Source organism: Cricetulus griseus, chromosome 3 (assembly GCF_003668045.3).
Source record: "Cricetulus griseus strain 17A/GY chromosome 3, alternate assembly CriGri-PICRH-1.0, whole genome shotgun sequence".
NCBI classification, from domain to species: domain Eukaryota; kingdom Metazoa; phylum Chordata; class Mammalia; order Rodentia; family Cricetidae; genus Cricetulus; species Cricetulus griseus.
In genome coordinates this window covers 254,652,324-254,669,670 of record NC_048596.1, presented here as the reverse complement: position 1 = coordinate 254,669,670, position 17,347 = coordinate 254,652,324, and the positions used below count along the sequence as shown (strand labels likewise).

At 40.4% G+C, this 17,347-nt stretch overlaps 1 protein-coding gene across 16 annotated transcripts in view; it reads right to left on the bottom strand.

The window, feature by feature from the left end:
- The window catches only part of Prpf4b (pre-mRNA processing factor 4B), a 32,642-nt gene extending 15,752 nt beyond the window's left edge, over window positions 1–16,890 (bottom strand). For 12 of the 16 annotated variants that reach the window (XR_003484065.2, XR_003484067.2, XR_003484072.2 and 9 more), the window contains exons 1-6: window positions 16,703–16,743; window positions 8,462–9,658; window positions 6,472–6,645; window positions 3,505–3,660; window positions 2,013–2,094; window positions 323–533 (exon numbers count right to left, since the gene is read on the bottom strand). Coding sequence is in view for 1 of the 16 variants with exons in the window: in XM_027409264.2 (XP_027265065.1) it covers window positions 323–533; window positions 2,013–2,094; window positions 3,505–3,660; window positions 6,472–6,645; window positions 8,462–9,658; window positions 16,703–16,743 (1,861 nt within the window). In the remaining 15 variants the exon portion in view is untranslated. Of the gene's footprint in view, window positions 1–322; window positions 534–2,012; window positions 2,095–3,504; window positions 3,661–6,471; window positions 6,646–8,461; window positions 9,659–16,702 lie in introns of all 16 variants that reach the window. The other 4 variants (XR_003484079.2, XR_003484080.2, XR_003484081.2 and 1 more) reach the window with 2 other exon arrangements.
- Window positions 16,891–17,347: the final 457 nt, after the last annotated feature.

Below are 17,347 nucleotides of genomic sequence, written 5' to 3'. Positions count from 1 at the left end.
CTAGTGTGCTTGTGGTCCATGTGATACCACATGGACCTTGCCTTGCCAGCACCACAGCTGCATGCACTGGGGAGACAGACAGGTGGGCTCCTTGGAGCAAGTTCCCAGACAGTGAGGGATCCTGTCTCAAGAAAGGGGTTGTCCTCTGGCCTGCACATGCAGCCCCTACCATACAGACACATATATATACAAAATAAGCTAAAAAGCATACTGTAGAGCATTACTTGAGCACAATACTCCTTTTTATTTTCCCTCAAATCTAATCATTTAAGGTTATACAGCTAAAACCGCAGAGAAAGGCATCATTAAGACTCTAACTCACCATTATTCTGTTCAACCGTCATTAGGTTATGCTTGGCTTTTACTGAGGCCTCGAATGTGTCAACATTCTCCCGCTCATATTCTTTTACATCAGCAGCCACTCGCTCCAAGATATCATCAGGAGAAGGCGAACGTGATCTTGTACTGCTCTGGGGGCTGCTCGGCTCAGATGGCACAGATATATTGCTGTCTTCGGCAAGATATTTATATTTCTGTAATAACAATTAGACACATCAGCTTCATTAAGACCATTTATCTAAATATATTACTTTCAACAAGTTGCTGCATTAAGACATTGGGAGTCATGCAAATTTAAAACAACAAAGGCTTCCACATCTGGCTTCCATCAGTTGCACAATCCCTACAAAATTCCAAATTTCACAAACTCTTAAAAGTATTTCTGTGTTTGGTGTACATTCATCATGTAGTAAAACCTGACCATATGAAATTCTATCTATCATTGTTCTTTATCCTCTGGTGTAACTACTCATGTAACTCATTTTAGAAACATTAATGTGTTGATTACAGCGTCTGTTTTAGATCCCTCAGATGGCTCTAAGTGATGTGTACAGATGTATACCATATTACCGTTTTAACATTCAAAAGTGTCCAAGTTTTAAAGCCCATCTGACAAGGGTTGCAACTAAGGGGTCGTGAACCTAGCAAAGAGCAAAACAGATTTAACCAAGTTTTCAGGGGTATCAACTTACTAAAGACTTTACTAGAAGTGCCACTAAAAACCTTCCAGGTCGTCCTGTTTCCCCTGCAGTTGATTCTTTCCTTGGCTTTCTGCCTCATCATTTGCTACATGTGGGTAGGTGAGCTGCCCTTATCTTTGTCCTTAGGCACTTTATTCGGATTGCTGTCCCCAGCTGTCCCAGTGGCTGTACCAGGCTTGTCTCAGAACAGCCAAGGACATGTGGTTTGTCTTTCAAAGTGGCAAATTTTATTACTCAAGACTTTTTAAATATTTATTTTATGGGCGTTGGTGTTTGTTTTACTTGCATGTGTGTCTCTGTGAGGGTGTCAGGTCCCCTGGAAATGGAGTTACAGACAGTTGTGAGCTGCCCTGTGGATACTGAGAATTGAACCCTGTTCCTTTGGAAGAGCAGTCAGTGCTCTTCCCTCCAGCCCCACTTCATGACCTGTGGAGAAAGCCTTTCTCATTCAATTTTCATTTAAAAACCCCAACTAAGGGCAGGCAATCAAGTTCAATCTCCAAAACCCACACATGGAGAGAGAGAACCAACTCTTTCCAAAGTATCCACATCACCATACTCATGCCATAATGCATGTACGTACATGTGTACACACACACACACACACACACACACACACACACACACACACACACACACACACACACTTGGAATTACAAACTTTGCCATTATCTTTTTAGATACTAAAGTGTTTTTTGTATAATAACATATTGCTTTTGCTAAATGAATTTACAATTTATCATACACTGTAAGAATTTTCATCTTTTTTTAAAAAAAGAATACTTTAAATTCTCATATTATACACAAGTTGACAATTCTATGTAAAACAAAACAAAGAGCAACATTAAGAAATGCAATGGTCACAAATGTGTAAGCTCTTAAGGGTGGCATGGTTACTGTCACTACTCCCCTTCTTTGCTCAACTGAAAACCTCTCTTTTGAATGCCAAGCAGTACAAGGAACATCACAAACCTGCACAATCGCCTGCCTCTGTATCCTCCTCTGCTCTATCAGAGCTTCTTCATCTTCTTCTTCTACATCAAAATCTTCAAGGCTTTAAAATAAAAAGGTTTGCACATATTTTTGCAGATTCCCAAACTATTGCCTTGTGCATTTTAAAATTAAAGTTAGAGCCATAGTCTAATTCATCACTGCTGATCTGTCTCTCAGCTGCCTAATGGAAACCTAGCAAGCTTTACCCTCACCTTGTTCATGGCTCCAAAACCAGAAACGAGAGATCTCTACATAAAGAGTAGGAAAAGAACCTAATAAAATAAATAAAAGAAATAAAAGCTGGAACAGGTAAGCTGTTATTTTTTTTTCCTGGATCACAGAAAGCTTATGGAAGCTTCTGGTCTATTGCCAAAATTTCAAAAATGCAAGAAGGCTGTGGTGCCACTTGCAAACCCAGCAGAAATCAACATGAAAAACAAAAAAGTATACATCCACTGGGTGGTGGTGGTACACGCCTTTAATCTCAGAAGTGGGAGACAGATCTCTAAGTTTGAGGCCATCCAGGTATACAAGGTGAAGTTCCAGGATAGCCAAGAGTAGATACACAGAGAAACCCTGGGGATGGGGGGTGGGGTGGGGTGGGGTGGGGAATACATGCAAACACTTGACCCTTTTCAGAAAAGCAACAAGGCTCAATGCCCAACACTATTCCACCTGTCCACCCATATGCTCTTTCTGCAAGGGCCTCCCCAGTCTTTATGAGCTCCTCAGTGCAGTGCTGTCCTTTTAATGCTTAGTGTCTGCTGAGTAGTTCATGACACTATCAAGTACACTGTGACTACGTCAGGCTCTATGCAGAACTCTCTTTCCTAACTTCCTCAGTCACGGAACCAGTTGGGGCTTCTTAACCCAGGCACTAATTTGGGGGAACGGTTTGTTTTGTGAGGTGGAATTAGCCTGTGTATTGCAGGATCTACTGTCTCTGGCCTTCTAACACCAGGTAACAACCAAATGTCTTCAAACAGGAACAAATGTCTCCAAGGAGGCAAGAAGTACCATTGAGAAATACTCAATTAGCTTTGATTTGGAGACAGTGCTTCTAGAAACTCCCATTGTAAAACATTTCTAATACTTTAGAAAATTTTGTCATTCAAGTGTTTATCGTATCGTAACAGACACAAGTGAAAAAAGCAGGTAACATCTAACATAAACTGAAAAGTCTAAATTTGTATAAAAGTTTTTATAGACCCCCTAAACTGGTCTGTTCTAATAAAAACAAAAGGAAGACTCAATAAAATGATGGCCCAACATTCAATCCAAATCTAGACAAAACAGACCCCCTAAAATCAGAAAAGCATTACCTATGCCATAAGCCTACCTAATAACCACAAATGGTTAGCTTCTGCATGAAATTATGGATTCATTTATGTCATTTAGGTAGAAACTATAGATCTCCAGCACATCAATTTTCCTATACTAGAACATGAAATGGGCATGGTTCCATTCTTACTTATCATCAGATGAAGACTCTTGCTCAACTTTCATTCCTTCAGAGAGACTTCCTTTAAATTTGTCTTCCTTTACTTTGCTTCTGCTCCGTCTCCTATGACCACCTCTTGATCGAGACCTTCTTCTCAAGCGTGACCTGCTCCTTCGACCCCTATCTCTATTTGAAGGGGAAAAAAGGGACAGACTGTTAAAGTATCAATTAAAGAAGGACTTTGAACTCTATACTCAATTTTTCTGTGAACCCCAATGTCTCCACAAATGGATCTATTAAAGAAAGATACGCAGGCATGGAGGCACACCATATAATCCCAGCACTCGGGAAGAGGCTGTGAGAATCAGGAACTGCAAAACCCAGTCATTCAAAATGTGGTTTTAAAGATTTGTTTGTGAGACCCTAAATGTATGCATGTGTGTGTGTGTGTACAACTGCTACCCACAGAGGCCTAAAAAGGGCATTTGATCTCCTGGAACTGGAGTTACAGACAACAGTTACAGCCACCACGTGGGTTCTGGGAACCAAACCCAGGTCCTCTGCTAGAGCAGCAAGTGTTCTTGAGGAATCGCTCTAGCCCCTCATTTAAATATTTAAACAATTAAAATATAGTTAATACTTGTCAGATTAAATTTTTCCTCATGAATATGGAGTTAAACTCAACAGAAACAAATACTTGTGTTTCTTTGGTTGTTCTGGAAGAGTGTGCTAGTCAAGCACTCTACCACTGAGCTACACTACCAGTACTCTCACAACACCAAAGTTGTGACTCATGGGCTATTGTTCTCTCCTGGATGTATGTGTATCTTGTATGTAGATCTGCATGTAAAGGTGTAAGAATGCAGAGACCGAAGCAAGATGTCTTTCTCTATTGTCCTCCATCTTAGTTTCTTGAGGCAGGGTCTCGAAATGACCTAGAAACTTGACTTTTTAGCTAAAATGGCCAGCTCTCAGAACCCTACCAGTTCTCCCCCAAATGCCAATCATAGGCACAAGTAGCCATGCTCAGCTTTTTTTTTTATCTGAGTGCTGGGGATGTGAACTCATGTATTCATGCTTATAGTGTGTTCATATCCACTGAGCCATCTCTGCAGCTATACATTTATTAATATAGTAAAAAGGAGGTTTCTTTTTGGTCTCAATGATGCTTGTTCTCTAAGCTGTTTATGCCAGCTATGCTTATTTTAAGCCATACTGCTAATTATGTAAACTTAAAAAGTGAGAGAGAGCATAGAGAAGTTTTCTTGAAACCTAAGTTGAAACTACAAGGACACAGATGGTTGCTAGAGTCAAAGGAGAGGCTGATTACCAAGAGGTAAAATCGTTCCCTAGATTGTGGTGACTAAATGCGCCTGTCACAACTCATAACTTTACACACACCAAAAAGGGTGTGTTACTTTATGAAGTCTTAAAAACTATTAATGACACCTGCATGTGTGCATGTCTAACAGGCACATGAGTGGAGGTCAGAAAACAACTCTCAAGAGCTGGTTCTCAGTTGACACTCTCTAGCATCTGGGGATTAACCAAGTTACCCCATTGGCCTAGTTATGTTTTAAGAAAACCAATTTAAAGGCACAATACTGCTCATTAGGTACAGGAAAGAAAAACGTGCATAAGTTTAATATGAGCCTAAGACTTTCTTTTGAAATATCAATCTATTTATAATGAGGGTTAAGGTTGTGATCTACCATGTGGGTCATGTGGGCGCTAGGAACCAAATCCAGGTCTCCTGCAAAAGTAGCCAGGGCTCTTACCAATGAACCATCTCTCCAGTCCAGTTTACTGTTCTAACAGAGGACTTTAGGTTCAGTTCTCAGCACCCACATCAGGAAGCTCACAAATTGCTGTAACTCAATTGCCTCAAGTTCCAAGAGGATCCAATGCCCTATGGCCACCTCGGACACCTGCACACATGAAAAGATTACACTACGAACAGAAAATGGACCCACAACTGACAAGAGAGCTGTCAAGAGGATGGCAGCAGGAACGCCACCTGCCCAGTCTGCTCAGGAAGGAGATCACAGCAATTATACACATTGGCAGCACAGAAACTTGGCAAAGGCAAAAACCTCATACTAGCAGAAGCACTTTGACTAGGCAGTTTAATTTCTAGGAATATGGTTTTAAAAAGTAAAACATCAGAAACATGTAAAGATGGTTTTAAGGTAAGCCTTTGGTGTATTGTCTTCCTAAACTATATTCAAACAACGTTAAAAGGCCGACAAAAGAATGTGCATTTATGCATAAGTTCAGGTTAATGTATGCATGGATTTTAAGTCTTTTGATTAGCCTGTAAATAATGCATTTTATATAAAATGGTTTCTAACAGTGAGTTGAGATGTTTTAGTCAGAAAATGCTAATCAGAAACCAAGTTATTTATACAACCTTGTGTTTTTCTTTTTTTTTTTTTTTTAAGTCTTGCTAGTTTTAAAAAAACTCATTATCAGCTGGGCAGTGGTGGTGCACGCCTTTAATCCCAGCACTCAGGAGGTATCGACAGGAGGATCTCTGTGAGTTCCAAGCCAACCTGGTCTACAAAGCTACACAGAGAAACCCTATCTTGAAAAACCAAAAATAAATAAATAATTATCAATTTTAAAGATTCCTTTTATTATGTGTTCCTATATACCAATGTGTACACAGGTATCCAGGAAGGCAGAAGTAGGCATTGGATCCTTTGGAACTGGAGTTACAAGTGGTTTTGATCACGTGATAGATGTTGGGACTCAAATTTGGATCTTCTGGATGGGCAGCTAAGCCATCTCCCTAGCCAGTTAAATGGCTTATATAAATTTCAAGGGAAACTGAACTAAGAAAAATGGTGTGCAGTACCACATGCTAGCAGAGAGGCTATGGGATAAAAAAACTAAAATGTTTCAGAGGCAAATGATCTGTGGGACAATCTGCCAATACAACTAACTTAAGTTTCAAAAAGAGCCAAGGTTAACAAATCATTTGTCCATCATATTTACCTTCTCCGAGGAGATCTGCTTCTTCTTCTTGGAGACCTGCTGCGTCTCAATGGAGAACGAGATCTCCTTCTAATGGGAGACCTACTTCTTCTTCGGGTTGGAGACCACCTATTGATGGGGCTGGCATCTTTTGATCGTTCACATCTACTGAGGATATCATCTCGAGGTCTCGTTCTTAAGGGGAACAAATGCAAGTTAAGAGAAAAATAGAACAAACTAAAAGAATTCTTTTGACATGTAAAGAGCATAAGATTCACAAACTTAATGAGGGTAATTCTGATTAATTTACTTTGAATTATTTAAAGTCAGATGACCCCAATGGCATTATGGTGTTACGGAAGGCATACAATGAAAGTATTTCCCATGACCTCAGAACATAATTTAAAAGCTATTCATGTTAAAAAGAAACTCTAATTTTGGATGTACAACTCAAAGGAAATTTATCTAAATGGGTCATAATATTCTATTTTCTCATTTTGAAGTGTCTATATAGTGATATTTCTGTGGTTAAGAAATCTTTTGTTTGTTTGTGTGCATGTATGCCTGTGCCTTGGCATAGGTGTGAGGTCAGGGTTAGCTTGAACTTTCTAAGATACAACTGTACATATAAGGAGACTGGGCAAGCTCACTTGTGATTATACAACAAAGAAGCTTCAAATATAACCAACAGACATCTCTGTACACAACAGTAAAACATAAATCCATCTAATGTTCATCGGCAAAATATGGAACAGCTACACTGGAACTTACCGAGGTTATACACTATTAAAAAATGAACCTATATATGGTCACCAAAGTATTTTTCCAAAAACAAAACAGAAAAAAAACAAAACAAAAAACCCATATGCCATCTGCTCTTTGATATAAATTGCAAGGCGCCATTTGTAAGAAAACGCTTATATTCAACTGTAACATGCATATGAAGTGGGCTAGCAGGACATAAACTTATTGGGAGAGACTATATAGAGGGATAGGGAGGCCAAGAACTTACAGGCTTCTGCATCATTTATTTGGCCTTTTCTTCAGTCTGTATCTTTTATGATTAAAAAAAAAAAAGGGGGGGTGCTATGAATATATATGTTTGGTCTTCTATAAAACTTTCAGAGTTTCCTACTGAACTAAAAGCAAAGTGGTATGACTAAAACACTTCAGATAAAGACGATCAGTAAAACCAACAGCCTCAAAGCTGAGTGCTGAAGGAAAGGGGGAGACTTGAGTATTTTTCATATAAGGCTATTTAGAAGTGAAGAGCAAAGAATAGATGGCATTTTGAAAACACTCAGAATGTGATGACTTCATGATGATTTCAACTTCAAGATCAACTTAAGTTACACTGAACATATTAATATCAATAGGAATGAGTAAATAGCTAGAATTCATAGCATCTTTACAAGCCAACATCTTTAATAAGTAAAACTTGGCACATAAGATTTCAAATGCATAATTTCTACATACACAATAGCTAGTTTCTAAAAAGACTCTCCCGTTTTCCCTAAATTTAGTTCTATGATCCTATTAAGTTATTTGATTGTATACTATACTTACTTAGGGCCAGCATAGTGAGGCACACCTATAAACCCAGCAGTTAAGAGGCTGAAGTGAGAACATTAACCCCAAGGCCAATCTCAGCTATATCATCATGAGATCATATCTCAACAGCACCCAAAAAAACAGGTTTATATAGGAATCCCCACCACTGAGCTATGATAATCCCATGCAGATTTAATAAACTGCTTGAATTTAAATGGTTGACTGAACAAAATAGAGGCTAAATTAAGTCAAGAATTTGAAAGAAATGGTTAAACTATTCATACAACATACATAAATTACTATCAAACACTCCAGTATTAATATAACTAATGTACTAAATTACATTAAACTTATGAAACTCATTGCCTGCCATGTCATTTAAAATTATCTTCTCTCTATATTTTTTTCCTTTAAATTATAAAGCACTATTAAGAGCTTGACTGTTTTGTGAACAGTTTACCTTGGAGAAGAAAGTCGTCTCCTCTCTGGCTCTCTTCGTTTTCTTTCTAAGGATCGGCTCTTGGCCCTTCTACCTGGAGACAGAGTTCGAGAAGGCGATTTGCTCTGCTTAGATCTTCTGTCGTTGAGAAGTGGAGACCTACTTCTTCTTGACTTGTCCCGCTGTTTTGGAGACAAACTTCTTCTTTTAGGACTACGGCCAGGTCTTCTACTGGGTGACCTATTTTCCTTCCCAGAAGAGGCATCTTTTGAAGGAGATTTAATTGGCTTCTTTTCTTTGTCAATTTCAGACCGTTTTGACTTTCGCTCTTTGGATCTTGACCTTCTGTCTTTGGATTTATCTCTTAAGTCAACTGGGGACCTGGATTTTTTAGATCGATCTCGACTTCTTTCATTTACAATTGGTGATTTCTTCCTATCTTTTATTTTACCTTTATCTTCAATCTTAATCTTCTCATCAGTAGGAGATCTGGCCTTCCCAATTTTTTCTTGGGAACGTCGTCTAAGGGGAGGGGACTTTGATTTTCTTGCTTGGTCTTGAGATTTGCTTCTTTTGGATGGACTTGCAGATTTTCTCCTCTCCTTGGACTTGCTCCTGTTTGCTTTCTCTCTCACCATGTCAACAGCTCCCTTGCTTTTCCTTTTGTCCGACCTGTGTCTAGTCCGTTCTTTGGATCTGCTCTTACTTCGTTTTTTTGCACTATTTTTGTTGTCCGTAATTTCAAGTTTCCCCCGTGTACTGGAAGACCTGGTACTGGACCTATTTCCATTTCTTGCCTTTTCGTGGATCTCTCCTTCTTCTTCGGAGCCAGATTCATAGCCTTGCAAAATGAGCCCCATTCCAGACTGGACCTTTCCCTCCATTAACTCATTATCAAGCTCGGCTTTAATCAAGGCTCTCTGTTTTTCCAAGTCTTCCAGCAAAGCTAAATCATCAAGTTTAGTTCTTTTTGCAGGCGACAGGCCTTCTTTGTCAGAAGCATCTATAATTTCTTTTCTTTTGTGTTTCTTATGCTTATGCTTATGTTTGTGTTTTTTATCCCTATCTTCTTCTGAGGAATGTTTATGTTTCTTATGTTTACTTCTGTGTTTATGCTTCTTTTTTTTGTGACGACTGTGTTTATTTTGAGACTGGTCTTCTGATACTTCTCCATTTTCTTCATTTACACTCTTTTCAGAATTATCAGCATCATCCATTCTATAAATGTATGAAACATATTTTATAATCACAGTATCTAGTTATAACATTTTATCAGTTATAACAATAGTGATGAAAAAAATCATTTAACTGAAATGAAATCCAAACCAGCAACAATAAAATTCCATTAATTTTAGTTACACAGAAGCTCCTATAATTTGATTGTAAACCAGCATTTCTCACAAAAACTTAAAGGCCCACTTTCTCTTTTCGTAAGGCATAGATACTACATACTGGGAAGCTCATCTCTTCAACTTGATACTCAAAAAACTTGGTGTCTCTATAGTAACTCTAGCTAGCAGTTTACTTGTTGTGAACACATCTCACCTAATCACCCCTCTTGAAAAACAAAAAAATCTCAAGGGCTAATATTGACTAGCTCCAAATAAGCAGTCAGTAACAACATAAATAAATCCCATGGCTAAGACTTCAGAGAACTAGCCAGGAGAAAGTACTCCTGTTTGTAGCTGCCTAGCGACAACAATCACAGGAAAGACATTATGGAGGTTAACAGTAGTCTAATACCAGAAACTCTGCAGGATTTGATTCAGTATTTGTAGCACAAATTATTCACTCTCTGAATTTCAATTAGAAACCATTATTCCAAATTATGTTCATATCAAAGATGGATGCAAAAAAAGAATGAACTAAGCGATGTTCTGAGAGTTTATGACTCTCAACTTATCAAAACTAAGTGTTCAGTAATTCCAGATTAAACACAGCCTCAACAGCATTGCAGATGCTCCTTGACTTACATGGGGTTGTGTCCCAGCATAGCCACTGTCAATTCAAAACATTCTAAGTGAAATAACATGTTGAATGTACCAATCCTACCAAACGCCATAGCTCTGACAACAGCAAGCATGTAACTTCTCTCTTTGAAGGCACTTCACCACTGATGTCTACAAGATGGACCCAAGGGCAAATCTGAGATAGTCTTGGGTTCAGCCTACCACACTAATTTGGGGGAAGATGCAGTTCACCTGCCTCCAAATGATATATTTCTGGTGCTTTTGAGTAAGTTTTTTGTTTGTTTTTTACAAAGGAAGAATCATGAATCTATGCATCAGTCTCTGGATATTTTTAAATGACCTACTACTATATTTTCAGCAAGGACACCAGAAAATAAAAATGTGCAAGGACATATTTGCCTCCCTCAAGGAAAAAACAGTTCAGTGGGAAAGGACACTACACAGACAACCATAAAACATTAGAGAAGTAACAATAACAAAAGACACAAATAAGGGAGTTTTGGAACACGGAAGGATCACCTAAACCCATTTTTGAGAACAGACAAGAAGGGTATTTTGTAGAACACAGGGGTAAGGAGGTAGGGGTGGGGAGACCCAACTCATTTATTAAGTGGGCACATTAAAGAAAAGATGTTAACTGAGAAGGATGTGGGCTAAAGACTAAAGGTGCAGTCAGAGTATTCTAGAGTGAGCAAAGACTGTGGAGAAGCGGCACTTCGAACAGAAAAAGCAGGCAGCACAAGCGTGTCACGTAGAGAAAAACCACATTCAGATGGCTGTGGTTCCATAGGGCACCAACCCTATGGAAGACTCTGATCTCAAGTGAAACACCTCCGGATGACAACATGTATGTGATTCTATGCCTGACTGAGGCAGAAGGAAAGGTCCACTGAGAACCCAAAGGTACAGAAACAGCAAGGCTAAAGATAAAGAGCTGGCTGGGTTGTCCAGAAAAGTACTGCCATTTCTGGGGATTGCAGCAGGAGGTGGGTACAGTATGGTCCTCTGGCAGGCCTCAGTTTCCAATAAGTTGGTAGAGGCGAGGGAGACAGAATATATTTATTTGAGTGAGAAGTTATCAGTTGACAACGAAGGCATGGAAAACGCATAGCCATTACATGGTATCAATCAAAAGGAACCCTGAAATCTGCAACTTCAATTTTCAATAAAGTGTTAGAGAGATATGCAGAGGAAACTGTCCTATAATGTCAGGTTTTAGTGTGGGCCAATTTCTAGCTAGTAGAGTATGAGGCAATAGAGGACAAATATAGTATGGTTCCCTGAATCACAAAATTTTTTCCATGAATCTCTTCTGATTAGGGGGGAAAGCTCAAGAAAAATTACACTAATCTTTTTAAGGATAAAAATTTCATTTTAAATGTAAGTATCCAAAGTAAGGAATTTTACTCACAAAAGTAACCATAAGTTACATGACATAAAATGCTCTTACAATTAAAGCAAGCAGTCCCCAAGCTAGACTGCTGCAGTTAAACTTGGTTCCACTACTATACTAGTAGTGAGGATTTGTTAAGGATCTCTGCCCCCCACCCTCACATGGGGTTTCTCCTATGTAGAGTTGGATGTCCTGGAACTTGCTTTGTAGACCAGGTTGGCTTCAAACTCAAGAGATCCACTTGAGTAATGGGACTAGGGTTTGGCAAGTTTAAGGTGTCTGTAATTTCAGATGGGGAAAACAACTGTACTTACCCCAAAAGATACTAAATCCTTATTTATAACAGAGTTTAGCATGAATTGCCCCCAAAAGATATTATTGTATACATATTAGACAATTATACCTATGCAAACATATCCTGTGGAGATAACTGGGTAGTTATTGAAGGAATACCATCAAAAGGGTATTCCTTCTAGAATCAAACTACCTGACTCAAGGTACTGTCCCAACATAACACCACTATTGTAACCCTGGGAAAGGTGCTCCTCTAATGCCATTTTCTTCAGTTATAAAAACTGAAAAATCAGTAACACAGACAAATCAAAGGTTTGTGTGACAATTAGATTAAATTCACATGAAATGTGGCCACAGTAATTACATAAGAGCACTACTTTTGCTTCTTAACACAGAGTGCTTCCCAGGTTTCTATGTACACACATAGTACTCCTTAGTACTTAATATGCAATACCTAAGTGATTCAAATCTACTCATTTCCTCCCCACAAAAAAAAAAAATCTAGTTTTTTTTTTAATGGTGAAAATAGAATGTTAAACATAGCATTTAACTTTAGGTATGAAATAAGTTCCATTAGAAATAATGACATTAGGGGCTGGAGAGATGGCTCAGTGGTTAAGAGCACTAGCCTCTTCCAGAGGTCCTGAGTTCAATTCCCAGCTCACAACTATCTATAATGAGATCTTGTGCCCTCTTCTGGCCTGAAGGCAGACTTGCAGGCAGACACTAAATAAATAAATCTTTTTTTTTAATGACATTAACTAGCTTAAAAAAAAAAACTACAATTTTACAAATTATAGTTTCCTGATTTAAAAAAAAATGTTACCTTAGGATAAACAATGTTAACTAAAATAATCCTGTATACCCATACTGCAGACTTCTATCTTCTTCAGTTGATCTTTCAAAACAAACTTCAGAAAACAAGTGTTATAGTTTATGGTTCCAAGGGCACATCAGTGGTATAGCGCCTAACATGTGTCAAACTTTGGTACTACACCAGTACCACAAGAAATAGGTATATAAATGACGTGGCAAAAACAGCTTTCATTATCAACAGCTTTCTCTTAAAGCTTAGTAAAAGGCTGCTGGTTAAGAAAACTGATGGTTTCTTGGATAGTTTACATGGACAACAGAGACATATAAATCTATTTCTTTACATTTGCATTTTACAATGTAACAAATGAATGTGCATCTACATCTAAACAAGTATTTTCTGATAACCTATTAGAATTAGTTAACATTTATTCACATCATCCAGCATCAAAGCTGAATCTAAAGTACAAACAACACAGGGGGTTCAGCAGTTTGTTCATTTGCTAGATTTTGCCTTGTAAGCAACCTAGGTTTTGGGAAGATCTGGCACAATAAATACAAAATAATATGAAATCACTAATTACCAAGCATTGTCATTTTTAACCTTCTCTTTCACAAACATCTCTCAGAAAACAGGGGCAGGGTAAGGTGAGGTATCACAATGCAACCCAGGTTGGCTTGGGACTTTCATTCCTCCTGCCTCAGCTTTCCAAGTACTAGGATTATAAGCACTCACCATCATAAGCAGCTCAAAGTCAGACCTGTCTGAGATAGGGTCTCTTTATAAACCCCTCCCTGACTTGGACCTAGGAGAACTCTGCCTCCCTAGAACTGGAATTTAAGATGTATAATATGTCTAGTTATTGATGGATTTTTTTCCTTTTTAAAAAAATTTTTGGCTTTTCAAGACAGGGCTTTTGTATAGGCCTGGCTGACCTGAAACTCCCTCTGTAGTACAGGCTGGCCTCGAACTAGAGATTGCTTCCAGAGCGCCAGGATTAAAATCAGGCACCACCACTGCCCAGCTAGGGTAGTCATAATTTATTTTGGAAGCTTTCAACTTATCCAAGCAAGCTAGAAAACTATATTTTAAAGACAATCACTAAAATCTATATTAATGTTGAGCAAAGTGAAATGTAAAGAGAGTATATTTAAATGACTTTCTCTTACAGACTGAAATACTTTTAAAACAGAATTGATGTACCTGTTAAAATGGATCCCAAAGATCATTAGTCATAGACCTATCTTCTGCCCTTATTTTCTAAATTATGCTTTAGAAATTAAATTTTAATGAATTAGAAACATAACATCAAAAACACACTTAGCTGGGAATGGTAGGGCATGCTTAGGAGGCTGGACTGAAGGACACAGCCAACCCTCACGGGAGTTGGGTGCATCTCTATGGTGAAGTGCTTACATAGGCTAGCTAGCATATATGAGGTTCTGAGCTCACTCCTAGTACCAGGCCCTTCTCAATAATCACAGGCTGAGAATGTGGCTCAGGGGTAAAGTACTTGTTTATTAACATGTACAAAAGAACTCTGAGTTTGATCCTTACTTCCTCTTCGCCCCCACAAGGATCTTTCTGGGATACTAGCAAAAACTTATTTCAAGCCTTAAAGAGCAAATGAGATGAGAGTAACAGTACAACCATCAGAAGAGGGTCTTTAAAACCAGATTGCACAAATTTAAATGTGTCCATCACAGTGTGACCTTGAGCAAACTACTTTATTTCTCCAGGTTAGTTTCATCACCCATAACAGCAATAACAGTACCTACCTCAACAGTATTGTTACAAGAATTAATGAGCTACTATTCGAATGATTTGAATAGTACCTGGTCACTAGCGACTGCAAATAGTTTTGTTTTGTTTTAATGAACTAAAGGAAGCTGACAAACGCACAGGCCATTACAACAAAAGCCCTTTGAGCCTTTGAGGAATTTTTTTTTCTTCGTTTTTCGAGACAGGGTTTCTCTGTGTAGCTTTGGAGCCTATCCTGGCACTCACTCTGTAGACCAGGCTGGCCTCGAACTCAGAGAAATCCACCTGCCTCTGCCTCCTAAGTGCTGGGATTAAAGGCATGCGCCACCATCGCCCAGCACTTTGAGGAATTTTTAAACTGTGTAATACATGTATTCTTCCTTATTTTTCTATTTTGAATAGCTTCCCTGCAACCTCAAGCTATTCAGTGTAACTATAAGCCATTTAGACACTGTTGGAGCACTATGGTCAGCAACACACATAGTGCCTGCTTTCATACTTAATTGCCACTTCTTCATTAATTACTTTCAAATTAGTGAAAATAGAACACAGAAAAAAATATTCCACCTGCACAGTTTCTGTGGGGGAAGGGAGGGTAAATTAAAGACTATCTATCACCAGTGTTATGTGCAGTTGCCAGCACCTAAACAAATGCATGCTTATTAACTATAGTATTATTTAAACATGCAAATGCAATAGGGCTGAATCATGCTCAAAATGAACTCTCCCCTCAAATTAAATAAATGGACATAATTCTAAGAACCACTCAGATTACTACAACACTCAGCTGTACAGCCAAAAACATCCTTTGTACTAAACTGACATCCTGTAACTGCCACACCATGAACACTGTGAAACAATAAGCTATGTCTAGTTAAAACCCTATCTGTTCTCTATTAAGCCAAAATGTCACAACAAAGCCTATTTAATACAAGCAAACAAACAACAACAAAAACGGCTAAATTCTCTGTCAAGCGGAGTAAAGCAAATGACAGGGGAACCCAAGACTAGGTTCTGAGCAAAGAAGTCATTTGGTAGCAAAGTTGTCCTCTATTACAAGTTAGGGGAGACGGTATCAAACGCTTTTCTAAAAAGGCTGGAAACACTAAATAATGCTGATGTAAGGGGCGGGGGGGGGGGGTGCTGCAGCAACACTGTCCTTCAATGCCATTCTCTTTTAAGTTAAGCTTTCCTAGCATAAACGTGAGAAAAAGAAGAAAACACTAGCCTTTGCCTATTCAAGAATGTGTTGTTCACTTGGTCTCAACAACTTCCATATTAGCTTAATTATAAACAAAGACTAGTACAGAAAGCAGCAACAATTCCCAACACTTCTCCCATGTGTCTTCTTCGTTCGGGGCTATAAACTAAGGCAAAAACGGCCAGGCCTCAAAACCCAGGCAGTCTACCTTACTTTGCCTCAAGTTTGAAAGTTGGGAGATAAGCTGCCAATGGGCAGAGAAATACCGGCTTGTGGTTGGAGTGATAAGAGGGCGAAGCACTTGGCCAGCAAAGACAATTTCCGGGACAATCGAAAAGTGTGACCCTAGCACCTCCGTCTCTGCTTTTACCATCAGCAGGACCGCGGGGATAGGGTGTGCTTTAGCAAAGTGGGGCTTGGCCTGCCAGCCGCGACTGCCCCTCGGGTGCCCCTCATGGAGGTCGCAGAGGGTTGAGACCGGAGAGCGCCACCGTCCCCGGGGGAGGAGCAGGAAGGCACGACCTCGGGGCAGCGGCAGCCGCCACGCGAACTGGACCTGTAGAGGCCGCTCGTGCCACCGCCTCCCGGGGCAACGACGCGCAGCAGGCCGCGCTGCTGGCGCCCCAACAGCCGCGGCCCCCCGGGCAGCAAAGCCGGGGCCGCTCCCACGCCTCCCACCGCACCACCCGAGGCTCGCGGAAAGGCAAAGTTTGGCTGTCGCCGTTAGGCCTGAACTTTCCCGCCCGTCGCGCAGGTCGCCGCCGCCTCCCGTCCGGCGGCCCGCGGGCCGGGCTCCGACCCCCCTGCCCCCCCCGCGCCGTTCGCTTACTCGGGCTGCTCCCGCAGTGACGGGGGCTCCGCGGCGGCCATCTTGAACTTCCCGACTTGCCCGCCGCGCTGGCGGCGGCTCCGCGAACTGTGGACGCCAGCAGGAGCCGAGGAATAAGAGAAAAGCAGTCGCGCATGTGCAAAGCACGTAATGAAAAGCGGCGCTCCGAGTCCGCGCTAAGAATCCGGATAGAAAAGCTCTACGTCCGGGGGCGGGACGCGGAGTGCCTTGACGTCATTTCCGGGGCTGGTGGGCGGAGCCAGCCCAGGGCCCGGCTGACTTGAGCCGCGATCCGTAGGGAAACTGGCGGGAGTGAGGAGCCGAGGGGCGCGATGCTGGTGCCCAGGGTGCGCCGCTGGGAGCTGGTTCTCCATGGGGCCCCGAAGGGGCTGGAAACACCTCTGTGCAGCCTCTAAGCCGCCCGAGTATCTCCCAGGCCCCCCTGGGACCTTGTGCTCCTTGTGGTATGCTTTACGTGGGAATTAGGCTTTCTCTTTTTGGAAGGGATAAGTAATTGATAAATAATGGACGCTGATACCGAACTGTGACCCATTTCAGATTTACATAAACCGTTCTTCAAAGAGCAGAATAAAGCAGTCTGAAGAACTTTTGGCAAAATTTTCCCTTGAGGATTTTTACCCCCCC